Source organism: Myotis yumanensis, unplaced genomic scaffold, assembly GCF_028538775.1.
Source record: "Myotis yumanensis isolate MYYU_CA2020_CCGP unplaced genomic scaffold, mMyoYum1.0.hap1 SCAF_7, whole genome shotgun sequence".
Taxonomy (NCBI): domain Eukaryota; kingdom Metazoa; phylum Chordata; class Mammalia; order Chiroptera; family Vespertilionidae; genus Myotis; species Myotis yumanensis.
This window is the reverse complement of record NW_027223758.1, coordinates 55,469,457-55,483,588: the sequence shown is the minus strand read 5'-3', so window position 1 is coordinate 55,483,588 and position 14,132 is coordinate 55,469,457. Positions and strand designations below refer to the sequence as shown.

The window sequence follows — 14,132 nt, the reverse complement described above, 5'->3', positions numbered from 1 at the left end:
TGCTGTTTCTTAGCATCACGGGAGGCTTTAAAGTGAAGTCTTTATTTTGGGCAGCTATCTACCCAACTGAAATGGGAGGATTCTGTTACTGGGGAAGAAAGGGAGAATAAATATTAGGAGATAACTGGCAGCGCCTAGCACTGAGTGGTCAGTGTTACAAATGCCAGTATTATTGGAATATCAGAAAAACCAAATGAGACATTTTATGGAGGGAAGGAATAAATCACTAGTGTCAGATGCAACTAAGAGTGGAAGGGAGGGAGGAGGGGGAGACAGAGAGAGAAACATCCATGTGAGAGAGACATGTTGATTGGTTGCTCCCTGCACATGCCCCAGCCTTGTTCCCTGTACATGCCCTGACCTGGGCCCAGGGATCAAACCTACAACCCAGGTATGTGCCCTTGATGGGGAATTGAACCCATGACCCTTCAGTTTGCAGTCCAACGCTCTAATCACTGAACCACAGGGCATGATGGGTCACTCTTTTTAATATTACTTGGGGGTAGAGTAAAATGGTAAATGAAGGCTCTCAATAAAAGAGGTTAAAAAAAAAAAGATAATTTGGATGTTCTCAGAGTTACTGTTTTTCTCCCTGTTTTTAGTTGTAGTGCTAGAAATTAATTCAGAGATGTTTGGAAAAAATTTTAAGAAAACAGGATATTGCCCTGGACGGGTTGCTCAGTTGGTTGGAGTGTCGTCCTGTACACCAAAAGGTTGTGGGTTCGATTCCCAGTCAGGGTACATACCTAGGTTGGGGTTCCATCTCCAGTCAGGGTGTGTATATGAGGCAACTGATTGATGTTTCTCAAAGCAATGTTTCTCTCTCTCTCCCTTTCCTTTCTCTCTCTCAAATCAATAAACATATCCTCAGGTGAGGATTAAAAAGAAAACAGGATATTATCCAGGTAAACAAAATTATATCCATCAAGCTGTGTTACTGGATTTTTTACTATATATTTTTTATTGATTTCAGAGAGGAAGGGAGGAGAGATAAAAACATCAATGATGAGAGAATCATTGATTGTCTCCCTCCTGCACGCCCCCTACTGGGGATCGAGCCTGCAACCTGGGCATGTGCCTTGACCAGAATTGAATGGAGACCTCCTGGTTCATAGGTCGGTGCTCAACCACTAAGCTACATGTTCCTGAATTTCTTAAAAAAGAAATATTGAATGAGTGGATAAAATTTCTAACTACTTTATCAATCAAATGGGTGTAACGTATTAGAGGGAACAACTTTTCCTCTGGTTTCTATGAGAAGGCTTCTCTGTAAACACACTCCTAGTCTTTCTCACTTTACTTGCTCCCCAGGAGATGGAGGACTTCTCTAATTGATAAAATTTGGAAGAATGACTGGGGCTGTCTGGCTCAGCAAGTCCCTTCTCGTTTCAAAGGCACCTTTATCCAGGGAGTACACACGGCACTCTGCCAGTGAAGATGGAAAACACACAGACAGGCTAAGCATTTGCCCATCCGGTTCTATTTACCTTTGACTTACTTTTCATAAAGCCTTTGCTCACAATTATTTTAAACAAACTTTAGCTGAGTTTCCACCTCACCCATTTTAATTGTGAATCAGTAGACCTTAACAGAAGAGTTTTGTGTCTTCGTTAGTTTTCAGGTACAGGAAAACAACATTTGTTTAACAACAACAACAGTAAACCCTTATGTGTTATTTGTCCATATGCCAGGAGCTAGGTTCTCTCTAATGTCTAAATCATATCTCACCAGTAAAGCATCAACAGTTCCATGGTGACCTGACAGAAATCACGACTCTCCCTACACACTCAGTCTTTACACAAGATAGTAACTGGGGCCCAAAGGCAAGTGCACTCCCATGATATTGGGGTGTTCATACTCCCTATGAAACACGATAGTACAACAGACATTATAATAATATCCAAACAGTACTGCAAAGAAACTAGATGTTGTTTATATTTCCAAGAGGTAGGTTTGCTTGTACTTGCTCTTTAAATTATATATATATACTAGAGGCCCGATGCATGAAATTGATGCATGGGTAGGGTCCCTAGGCCTGGCCGATGATCAGAGCCCATCTGTGGGGTGACTGGCAGGGCAATTGGGCCCCGCCTCCCCACCCCCAACCCCCACTAGCACCCGCCTTGGCTGGCCTGGGGCCTGCAGACTGGGGGCAGCTCCTGCTTTGAGTGTCTGCCCCCTGGTGGTCAGTGCGCATCATGGCGACTGGTTGCTCCACCGGTTGTTCCCCCGTTCGGTCTATTTGCATATTAGGCTTTTATTATATAGGATATATATATATATATATATATATATATATATATATTTAAAAAATGTTCTACTTTGATCAGGAAACAGACCTGAGAAGGAAGACGTGAACATTTCTAAAGACCCACTTTGTTCAGGGCACTAAACCAAGTACTTTATACATTCTGATTCATTAAACTCTCTAGTGAGAAACTGTGATTGGCGAAGTTAAAAATTAATTGCCCAGGGTCACTAAGTAAGTGGCAGTTCCAACATTTGAATCCAGGCCTGGCTCCAAGGCCCATGTACATCCCCCCACATTACACAGCCTTCCACAAGCTATGTTACCTACTAAACCTCATGCTACAGTATCAATGACTTAGATCTGTTTTGCCACCTAAGGACTCAACCCAGTCTTGTGCCAAAGTTCCAGATGCATTTTTTACCTCAGTGGTCTTTGCAACTACCTGACTGTCTTTGATTGATTACAAAAATAGTTTGTAGCTCCTCAGGTCTGTCAAAAGGTAGAGTCTCTTTCCCTACTCTTTGACTCTGGGCTGACTTGCTTCAACTAGAAAGTAACTTTGTTTTACTGGAATGCAGTAGAAGCAACATTGTGAGGGTTCTCAGCCATGTGGCTTTCACGTTTGCACGCTTGGAACCCTTTGCCACCAGATGATCAACCTCAGGGTGAGCTTGATGTAGAGACTATGTGGAGCTGAGATGAGTCATCCTTGTAAAGGATCCCCAAGCGTGGAGTTAATTCTGGCTGCTGACCACAAAACACAAATGATTCCAGCCAAGACCAGAAGAACTACCCAGCTGAGCTCAGCCCAAATTGCTAACGCACAGAATTGTGAGACAAATGGTTGTTGTGTCTAGCCACTAAGTTTTGGATAGTTTGTTATACAGCAAAAGCTAACTAATACACTCTCTCCAACTTAGATTCAGAGATTCCTTGTCAATTAAAAATAACAATAGGCCCCAAGGCTATTGAAAAATTTATTGACCTTCCTTATCCATGCATTCTGCTACCCGATTCAGTGTTAGATTCCCCTGAACTCAAATAAACTGGGTCTTCAAGCAACTGACAGTGACCTGATCCAGCCTCCCCTCTCATAAACTTCTTGATGCAAGGACAGCTTCTCATTACTCTTTGTATCTCCACATGGTACCTAACACAAAGCCTTCCTTGTATCATATATTCTCAATAAAGTTTCTAAATCCATCAAAGAAATTTTAACCCTTAGGGAAGTTAGAACTTCCCAACAGCTTTGAAGCACAGTGTAATGAAATGGTAATAAAATCTACCTACGTATATAAAAGCCTAAGCGGCCGAATGACTGAACGATTGAACGACTGGTCGCTATGACGCGCACTGACCACCAGGGGACAGACACTCAACGCACAGGATCAGGCTCCCTCCAGTCTGAATCAGGCCTGCGGGGATCGGGCCAAAACCGGCTATCTGACATCCCCCGAGGGGTCCCGGATTGCGAGAGGGTGCAGGCCAGGCCGAGGGACCCCATCGGTGCATGAATCCATGCCCTGGGCCTCTAGTTTGGTAATAAAATTTGGCAACTTTTTGAAGAAAGCCATGCATACTGGCAACTCTAAGACTTGTAAGATTCATTCCCTGAGTTTCAACTGCATTGTTTTTAAAAGTACTTTCTAAATCTTGGGAGATAGATCAGGCCAAGTATAGAATCAGCAATTTAAATCGTACAAAAGGCTTTATGAACTGTACTTTTTGAGCATGACTAAGTTTTAGCAAAAAATTGGAATCAAGCCTCACATTGGTGCTTAAATATCGAATAATGATAAATTTCTGATATTGCTTAGTGCAAATTTCATTGAAACCATAATTCTGAAACACCATATCAAAGCTTCTGAGAGATTGTCACTTCGTGGACAAAATATGCTTTATCTATAAAAGATCAGAGTTAACTTGTCAAAATTGAAATAACCCTTCTGGCATTTTCCCCTTTATATAAAAATATTTTTTCTTTATTTTTATTGTTGACACTATTACAGAAGTATATACAAATATTTTTATTAATATAAACTCAACCTCAGTTTTTCACACAAACAAGTATTTCAAGTTTAACATAAGATACAACTCTAAATGCAACTCAGAGTGTTACATTACAATAGTTACTATCAGCTGAAAAAGACTGAGGCACAAAAAAGCACTACCTGACTGTTTTAAGATTTTAGAGTTGAACCTGAAATTTAATATTGCTAAGTCAATTGTATCTGCTAACCAAGTTGAATAATGGTTTTTCAAATATGGTGTAACATCATTAACTGAACACTAGCCAGTGGACATGCAAAGAGACACGGATCACCTTTGGAAAAATAAGGACACCTACAAGCTGATTATCTGAGGCAAGATAAGTGGATCGAGGGCTCAAATATGGAGTGTGACATGAAGTCCACGGTGTACTCTCTCAGGGATCTGCTATTCTGTATAGCACTCCCTTCAGTGGTTCTCAAACCTGGGTCTTATGTCAATTCCTAGGTGATTCTAATTTCATTCAACCAAAATCTGCTGAGTGCCTACTATGCTAAGTGCTACTTCCCATGAAATGATTCAGTTACGCATCTTCCTGAAAAAACAGGGGAAGGAAGAAACAGAGAAAATAATAATTTCGGGGGATGCTTAATCCATGCAAGAAATAATAAGCATTTCTGAAACAAACATGAAGGTAATCTGTGTTTCATTTAGAATTAATTAAGTGAAAAATTAGAAAAAAATTCTTTCACCAGTACCTGTATCCTAATTCTTCACTAAGATGGATCATATGAAGGATATACGATTCCTTGCTTGTTCCAGTGAGGCCAGGCAACAATAAGATAGTAGGTCTGGTGCTGGCATCCATATAACTCTTACTGTTGTCATTATCAAACCAGTCCAGTAAAATCTGTCCTCCATCTGCAGTTTTAATAAATTCACTAAAAGAAATAATTCAAAGACATATTCAGTGTTTCAGGTTGCATCTTAATATTAGTGTCTTACTTCTATAAATATAAGATAGTATTTGGTCATCTCAAAATATCTTTTCTTCAGCACTCCCTAACACACACTTATATCACTTTCTTTCATTACAAAAATGTTTTGAAATTAGTACCTTAAAGTATTTCCAGTAACACTAGTAAAAGGTAGTATATAAAAATGAACCTCAAAGTATTTCAAGTATTTATCTTTTTAATTTAATTTATTATTATTATTATTTTTAATTTATTATTATTATTATTTTAAATTTTTTTATTGATTTCAGAGAGGAAGGGAGAGGGAGAGATAGAAACATCAGTAAGAACCATAGATTGCCCCTAGCTGGTTTGGCTCAGTGGATAGAGCGCTGGCCTGAGGACTGAAGGATCCCGGGTTCAATTCTGGTCAAGGGCACATGCCCGAGTTTCGGGCTCAATCCCCAGTAGGAAGCATGCAGGAGGCAGCATATCAATGGTTCTCTCTCATCACTGATGTTTCTATCTCTCTCCCTCTCCCTTCCTCTCTGAAATCAATAAAAATATATTTTTTTAAAAATCATTGATTGGCTACTTCCGGAATGTGCCCAGACCCAGAATTGGAAAAATAAGGACACCTACAAGCTGATTTTGACCTCCTGCTTCATAGTTCCACGCTCAACTACTGAGCCACGGAGGCCGGGCGATCTTTTTTTTTTAAAGTATTTTTTTTATTGATTTCAGAGAAGGGAGAGGGGGTAGAAACATCAATGATGAGAGAAAATCATTGATTAGCTGCCTCCTGCCCCACCCCCCAGGTATATGCCCTGACCAGGAATGGAACCATGACCTCTGGGTTCACAGGTGGAGGCTCAACCACTGAGTCACGGGCTCACGTATTTATCTTAATTAGTTCCTCATTGCTCTAAAATACCCAGCCTTTAACCCCTATTTGATTGAGGTCAGCCAAATAATTCAACAGGGAATTATGAATAAATAAAATGCTGATATGATCTCTTCTCTGCCTGTTTGACGCAATAACGGAGTCTTTCCATAGAGTCTATTACAAAATTTGCTTCTTAAATTTAAAGTACTTCTCCCATAGTATCTCTGGACATATAGAATTTTCACAGACAAAGAGTGCAAGTTCCAGGCAACCAAAGGAACTCCAGAAGGACTAGATGACTCAGGGAAATTAATAATAGGCACCATTTAAATCTCCTGGTTACTGGTGTATTCTGGACCAAATCTTTAACACCTCAAGGGCATTATCATCAAGAACCCATTTGCTTATCAAGAAGAAGTCTTTTTACAGAGGTTTGGTCACACAAAAATCCAAATTAATTCATCCTCTCACCCCCACCCTTATCCCCAGCATCAGTGAACTTGTACATATCATCAAAGGATTTAGTCCTCAGGGGCAGATGCATGATGAATTTCTAAAAGAGGAACCCCCAAACCTTTCTCGCAGTCTAGAAATAAACCACTTACATCAGAGCACACACACCCCCCTCCCCCCCCCCCCCCCCCCCCCGCCCCAAATGGTGAAAGGCAATACCTGATACCTTCCTGCAGCTGGGTGTGGGGTGAGGGGCATGCTTTCCATTTTCATCGCTCCTTTTTCTACTAAACCAGAGGTTCTATTAACCAGCGGAATGCAAAAAACCGTGATGTTGAAGATAGGACTGAAGATGGAAGTTTACTTACTTCCGGTACCGCACTGGGGGCTTGGAAGTGATGAAGGGTCTCAGCAGGGTCTGCCCTCTGCTCTCCCAGCACCAGACCGTCGGGTAGTATGTTTCTGTCACCACGGGGCAGTGGTCCTGAAGGAAGCGGCTGAAACTCTCAGCCCCCGTCACTAACTGGGGCTTCTGTGGGGAAAGACAGTTCCGTGAAGGATCCACAGCAGAGAAAGTTTCTGCCAACCGTACACCGTAACCGGCCGGGCATCGCGCGAGCGCTGATCCCCGATTACTGGGAGCCTGCCGCCAACAATTCACAGTCACCACGGGCTTAAAGAGGGGTTTATCAGCCCCTCCAGGGCCTGGCGAGAGTTGAAATAAGTCACTAAAAAGTGCTCCCGCGTTCCCGAGCAGCTCTGCCGGGGGAGATAACAGCGACAAAGCAGCGCCGCGCGCGCCGAGGTCAGAAGGTCCGGGCTGCGGTCCGAGGACCGGGGCCGGACCACAGGCCGGCGGACAGGGGCTGGCCAGCTCTCCCGAGCGCGCCCCAAGGGCGTCCATCGGATGCCAGGGAAAGGGCAACACCGAGGAGCAGCATGCTCGCCCCCAGGGCGTCCCCAGCCAACTCGCTCCTGCCAGCGACTAGCCTCGGGCGACGCCCGATGCTGTGGCTCCCAGCGAAACCGCCCTTGGCCGTGCGCCTCGGCGCCCGCGCCTCCCCTCGGCTCACCTTGGCAATGCTGCTCAGGTAGTAGCAGGCATAAGCGACGCTGAAGCCCAGGATCAGGGATAAGCCCACCCCCGAACCGAAGAACCCAACCCGGACTTGGTGCTCCAGGTAAAGGGACAGCTCCCGAGACAGCATCCGCAGGTCCATGGCTCAGCGCTGCGTGGCCCGGGGAGCGCCACGCGCTGGTCCTGCGGCGGGAGGCCAGCCGGCGGGCGAGCGGGCGCGGCGCGCGGAGGACCCTGGAGCAGAGCGTCGCCTGCCGGGCGGAGTGCGGCTTCCGCCAAGTGGCTCGGCCGAGCGGCCCGGGGAGGTGCAGCCCAGCCCGCCAGATGCCGCCGGCTCCGCCCCAGCTTCCTCCGAACCGCCCCCACCGCCAGCCACTCAGCGACCTTCCAGAGGCGTGGTGCGAGCCCCGCCACCCGGAGGGCTAACGGGGTTCCGCCTCCAGGTCGCAGTCAGACCGGGTGAACCCCCAGAGTGGGAAGAGCGCGGGCGCCTACTTCGGAGAGGGAAATGGGCCGGGCAGGATACCTGCCCCAGTGACCTTGAATGATTCCGAAAGGCGGTAGGTCTGGATGACTCCTTCCTGTAAACCACCAGTTTAAGGTGCCCCCTAGAAGTGTGCGTTGGATTCAAAGATTTGGGGAGTTACTGCCAAAGATATGTTAGGAGAATGCACTCACTGTATAGTGAAAAAATTCTACACCCCCCCCCAAGGAAATTGTGTTGTCCCCCAAGACTATCAAAAGGGAAAAAATTTTCTATAAACATTCAGCAGTGAGGACATTCAGACTTGATTTTAAACCTTACTGTGAATTCTTTAGTATGCCTTAAATGAGAAGTAGTTCCCGAAAATAAATGAGGAGATCAAGAATACGAACTGGGATTTAAAAAAATCATAAAGCCTATTACTGGTTTATTAATGGTTGAACTTGAAGGAAATTCAAATTACCTAATATGCAGATAAGAAACCACTTATGAAGTAGGTTCTCCTCGGCTTATTTATGGCAACATGCTTAAAGCCAGGAGATACTTATAGACATCTAAAAGGTGTAGAAGATTTAACAATCTGTTTCTTGTGAGCTCCTCCCCACCCCCACCCTTCCCCACACCCCAGAGGTACCAAGAGTGGCAAGACAAACAGGCAAAAGGAAAAAAGTAAGGGCTGTATAGACTATGAAAAATTTCACAGGATTGTGAATTAATGATATAAATAGTGCTGGGTAAGTGGGGTGGACCAGAAGGGAGCAATTTATTTTGCCTTGATTTGGTCATTGCAACTTGATGGTTCCCACGACCCAGAATAATTCAGTTACCTTCACTGAGCCTGTATTTTTTCAATCCATAGAATAATAATTTATACTTTGTATGTACTAGCCTGACCCTGAATATAAGTGATTCTTTCACTCACTGGCTCTTGTACTCAAGCACACCCAGAAACACACATGCACATGGTGGTTGCCATACTTGACAATTTACATGTGACATTCTTTATAATGCCTGCCATAAATATATGTACATTTCAATTTGCTTAAATTTAAAAAGATAATATCAGCCTGGCCGGTGTGTCTCAGTGGTTGAGCATTGATCCATTAACCAAGAGGTCCTGGTTCGATTCCCGGTCAGGGCACATGCCCAGGTTGCAGGCTCCATCCCCAGTAGAGGACGTGCAGGAGGCAGCCAATCGATGTCTCTCTCTCATTGATGTTTCTATCTCTCTATCCCTCTCCCTTCCTCTCTCTCTAAAATAAATTTAAAATATTTAAGCTTTGCGCAGTGGCAGTATTGTAGCTAATGAGGTTACGTCACACAAATTGTTGACAAAAGCTGTGACACATTTACTCTTTCCCCTGAGTACAGATAGGACCTGTGATTTAATTCTAACCAATATAGAGTATTAAAAAGGTGATGGGTGTCACCACTCCTGGGATTACATTATATTATATGACTCTAGCTTAGCACACCAGAGCTAAAGGCTCTGCTGCCCACCTTGAGGAAGCAAACAGGCATATGAATCGCCCCTGGAAAGGGCCACAGAGGAGAACTAGTGGTAGCCTCTAGCTGACAACCAGCCAAAAATGGGGTCCTCAGACTCACAACTCAAGGAAATAAATTCTGCTGATACCTTGAATTAATTTAGAAACCAATTCTTCTCCAGTCAAGCCTCTAATAAAAACGCAGCCTGGCCAACATCTTGACTAGCCTAGTGTATCCAGAGTAGAGGACCCAGCTAAGCTGTGCCTGGACCCCTGACTCACAGAAACTGTTAGATAATAAACACTTGTTTTTTTGTTAATCTTTACGTGAGGATATTTTTCCATTGATTTTTTTAGAGAGAGTGGAAGGGAGGAGGACAGAGAGAAAATCAATGTGAAAGAGACACATTGATTGGTTGCCTCCTGCACTCACCCAGAAGAAGCCTGCAGCACGAATTCAAAAGAATCTATGCACCCCTATGTTTACTGCAGCATTATTTACAATAGCCAAGATCTGGAAACAACCCAAGTGCCCATCAGTACCTGACTGGATAAAAAGCTGTGACACATTTACACAATGGAGAGAGAGAGAGAGAGAGAGAGAGAGAGAGAGAGAGAGAGAGAAGAAGAAGAAGAAGAAGAAGAAGAAGAAGAAGAAGAAAGGAGGAGGAGGAGGGAGAAGAAGAAGAAAAGAAAGAGAAAGAGAAAGAGAAAGAGAAGAATCTTTGTGACAGCCTAGATCAGTGGTTCTCAACCTTCTGGCCCTTTAAATACAGTAGCTCATGTTGTGGCCCAAACATAAAATTATTATTATTATTTTTATTAAATCTTTATTGTTCAGATTATTACATTTGTTCCTCTTTTTTCCCCCCATAACTCCCCTCCTTCCAGCTCCCACCCCACCCTCCGCCCTCACTCCCCACCCACTGTCCTCATCCATAGGTGCACGATTTTTGTCTGGTCTCTTCAGACATCTCCCACACCCCTTTTCCCCCCAAGAATAGTCAGTCCATTCCCTTTCTATGCCCCTGATTCTATTATAATCACCAGTTCATTCTGTTAATCAGATTATTTATTCACTTGATTCTTAGATTCATTTGTTGATAGATGCATATTTGTTCATAATTTGTATCTTTACCTTTTTCTTCTTCTTCCTCTTCTTAAAGGATACCTTTCAGCATTTCATATAATACTGGTTGGTGGTGATGAACTCCTTTAGCTTTTCCTTATCTGTGAAGCTCTTTATCTAACCTTCAATTCTGAATGATAGCTTTGCTGGATAAAGTAATCTTGGTTGTAGGTTCTTGCTATTCATCACTTTGAACATTTCTTGCCACTCCCTTCTGGCCTGCAAAGTTTCTGTTGAGAAATCAGCTGACAGTTGTATGGGTATTCCCTTGTAGGTAACTGAGTTTCTTTCTCTTGCTGCTTTTAAGATTCTCTCTTTGTCTTTTGCTCTTGGCATTTTAATTATGATGTGTCTTGGCGTGGTCCTCTTTGGATTCCTTTTGTTTGGGGTTCTCTGCGCTTCCTGGACCTGTAAGTCTATTTCTTTCACCAGGTGGGGGAAGTTTTCTGTCATTATTTCTTCAAATAGATTTTCAATATCTTGCTCTCTCTCATCTTCTGGTACCCCTATAATTCTGATGTTGGTACGTTTGAAGCTGTCCCAGAGGCTCCTTACACTATCTTCGTATTTTTGGGTTCTTTTTTTATTTTGCTTTTCCGGTTGGGTGTTTTTTGCTTCTTCGCATTTCAAATCTTTGACTTGATTCTTGCGCTCCTCTGGTCTGCTGTTGGGAGTCTGTATGATATTCTTTATTTCAGTCAGTGTATGCTTACTTTCTAGATGATCCTTTATCACACCATCGAGGGTCTCATTAGATTTCCTGTACATTTCATCAAGTTTATCGACAGACTCTAGAAGCCTCTTGAGAGACCTCAAAAGTGTGGTTCTGAACTCAATATCCTCCCTTGATAGTTTTGTCCTGTTTCTTTGTCTCCGCATTTTTTACGCTTTCTTGGTACACCCCCTAGTGGTCTTTGTGCGCAGTCTTGTTGTAGTTAAGCCTTGATTGTTGTAGTTAATACTAGAGGGATTTGACCTCCAGGCCGACTGGCTGTGAGAATCAGCTGTGTTTGCAGTGGAAGAACTTGTGTCCTCTAGGGAGGTGCTAATCTAGCCTTTGCCTGAAGCTATCTGGCATATGCCTCTGTGCAGGGCTTGGGCGGGGGGGTCCCACGGGATCAACAGGGTGGAGGAGGGAGCAGTTATGACTGCTCTCAGTCCGTCCCCCGGGGCTCTGCCTCTCTGTCCCAGCAACTGCTGCAAACCTTGGAGGGACCGTAACCATACAGTCCTGCTTCTCCTGTTTGAGTCTGGGTCCCTAGAGACTCGCCCGGATCTGGAGCTCAGAGTCTGAGGCTCCCTCCGGATTGAAACAGACAACCACGCCCTCAGCTACCAGCCCGCGCTGCGCGCACTCCGCACCTTAGTATTTTACTTCAGCACTGCGCCTCCTCGGATTCTCGGTTCCTCCTAGTTGTAGAACTTCCACGCAGCCAGCCTTCCTGTGGTTCTGGATGATGTCCGTTCCGTCTTTTAGTTGTATTTTTGAAGTGGTTGTTCGAGGCAGCAAACTCCGGCGTTAACCTATGCCGCCATCTTGGTTTCCTCCCATAAAATTATTTTCGTTGCTACTTCATAACTGTAATGTTGCTACTGTTATGAATCATAACGTAAATATCTGATATGCAGGATGGTCTTAGGCGACCCCTGTGAAAGGGTCGTTTGACTGCCAAAGGGGTCTCGACCCACAGGTTGAGAACCACTGGCCTAGATGGATCTGGAGATGATTGTGCTAAGTGAAACAAGCCAGTCAGGGAAAGACAAATGCCATCTGATCTCACTTATATGTAGAATCTAATGAACAAAATAAACTGATGAACAAAATAGAAACAGAGGGATGGATACATGGAACCAACTGACAGCTGTCAGAATGGAGGGATGTTGGGGAACTGGATGAAAGAAGGTGAAGGGATTAAGCAAAACATATTTTGGGGACACCCTGTATATAATACATACTATAGACACAGACAACAGTTTCATGATAGCCAGAGGGAAGGGGTGTTGGGAAGCAGTTGGAGGTGGGCAAAGTGGGGGAAGTGGGGATTGAAAGAGATTTTGCTTGGGGTAGCATGCAGATCACGTTTTATAAGTTGTACACTTGAAACTTGTAACCCAATAAATTCATTTATAAAAAAACAACAAAAAAGAAGAACTAACACCTATATGTCTTAAACTATTTTTTAAAAATTCAAGAGGAAGGAAAACTCCCAAGCTTATTTTATGAGGTCAGCATTATACTAATTCCAAAACCAGACAGAGACACTACAAAGAAAGAAAATTATAAGTCAATATACTTGATGAACATAGATACTAAAATCTTCAATAAAATATTAGCAAACCGAATCCAGCAATTCATTAAAAAGATCATACACCATGATCAAGAGGGATTTACTTTGGGGGTGCAAGGTTGGTACAATATCTGTAAGTCAGTTAACACAATACACCACATAAACAAAAGAGGATAAAAATCATGATTAAACAAATAGATGCAGAAAAGCATCTGACAAAATCCAGCACTCATTTATGATAAAATTTCTAAGCAATGTGAGAGTAGAGGGAACATATCTTAGCAGAGTAAAGGCCATATGTGAAAAACCCACATCTAACATCATACTCAATGGAGAAAAAGTAAAAGCATTTTCCTCAAGATCAGGAACAAGACAGAGATGTCTGTAGCAATCAGACAACAGGAAGAAATAAAAGGCATCCAAATTGCAAAGGAAGAAATATGGTAAACTGTCATCTGGCCAGTGTGGCCCAGTGGTTGAGCATTGACCCAGGAACCTGGAGATCCGGGTTCGATCCCTGGTCAGGGCACATGACTGGGTTGCAGTCTTAATCCCTAAATGGGGGCATTTCTCTCTCATCGATGTTTCTTTTTTTTTTTTTTTTTAAATACAATTTCCATTTATTTCCCCCCCCCAGAGAACTTTTCTTCACTCTTTGAAGACTCAGCTCCTTACATGGGCTTTGGTGGAGGTCGTGGGGCAGCACCCGCAGGTCTAAATCGGGGTGGGGGTGTTCGGTCCTTCCGGGCTTCACGAGAACGATTCCTGACTACCTTGCTGTGAATGGCACAGCTCACACAGTAGTGCAGCTTCACATACAGCTTGGGAAGCACATAGGCGTTGAAGACACTCGCTTCGGAGATGTCCCGAACGGCTGCGGCCTCCACTATGTTTCGGATGACAAACTTCTTAATGGCCTTGTCCTTGGGCACGCACCGGGCGCAGTTGGTGCAACGAATAGGCTGCACATGGCCTCGGCCTTTTTTGGCACGACCGTTATTCCTTCTTTTCTTGGTCATCTTGGAAACGAGGACCCGAGAGAGCTCTCATCGATGTTTCTATCTTTCTACCCCTTTCCCTTCCTCTCTCCCTAAAAATTAATAAGAACATATTTAAGAAAAAGAAGTAAAC

General features: G+C 43.7%; 1 protein-coding gene and 1 pseudogene across 1 annotated transcript in view; both read right to left on the bottom strand.

Moving 5' to 3' along the window:
* The window catches only part of ABHD3 (abhydrolase domain containing 3, phospholipase), a 33,524-nt gene extending 25,640 nt beyond the window's left edge, over window positions 1–7,884 (bottom strand). The window contains exons 1-3 of the mRNA XM_070420526.1: window positions 7,609–7,884; window positions 6,904–7,067; window positions 4,999–5,181 (exon numbers count right to left, since the gene is read on the bottom strand). Coding sequence (XP_070276627.1) covers window positions 4,999–5,181; window positions 6,904–7,067; window positions 7,609–7,755 — 494 coding nt within the window. The 5' untranslated portion in view covers window positions 7,756–7,884. The remainder of the gene's footprint in view (window positions 1–4,998; window positions 5,182–6,903; window positions 7,068–7,608) is intronic.
* A 5,701-nt stretch (window positions 7,885–13,585) lies between these two features.
* LOC139014603 (small ribosomal subunit protein eS26 pseudogene) lies at window positions 13,586–14,038 on the bottom strand (annotated as a pseudogene).
* Between the last annotated feature and the right edge of the window lie 94 nt (window positions 14,039–14,132).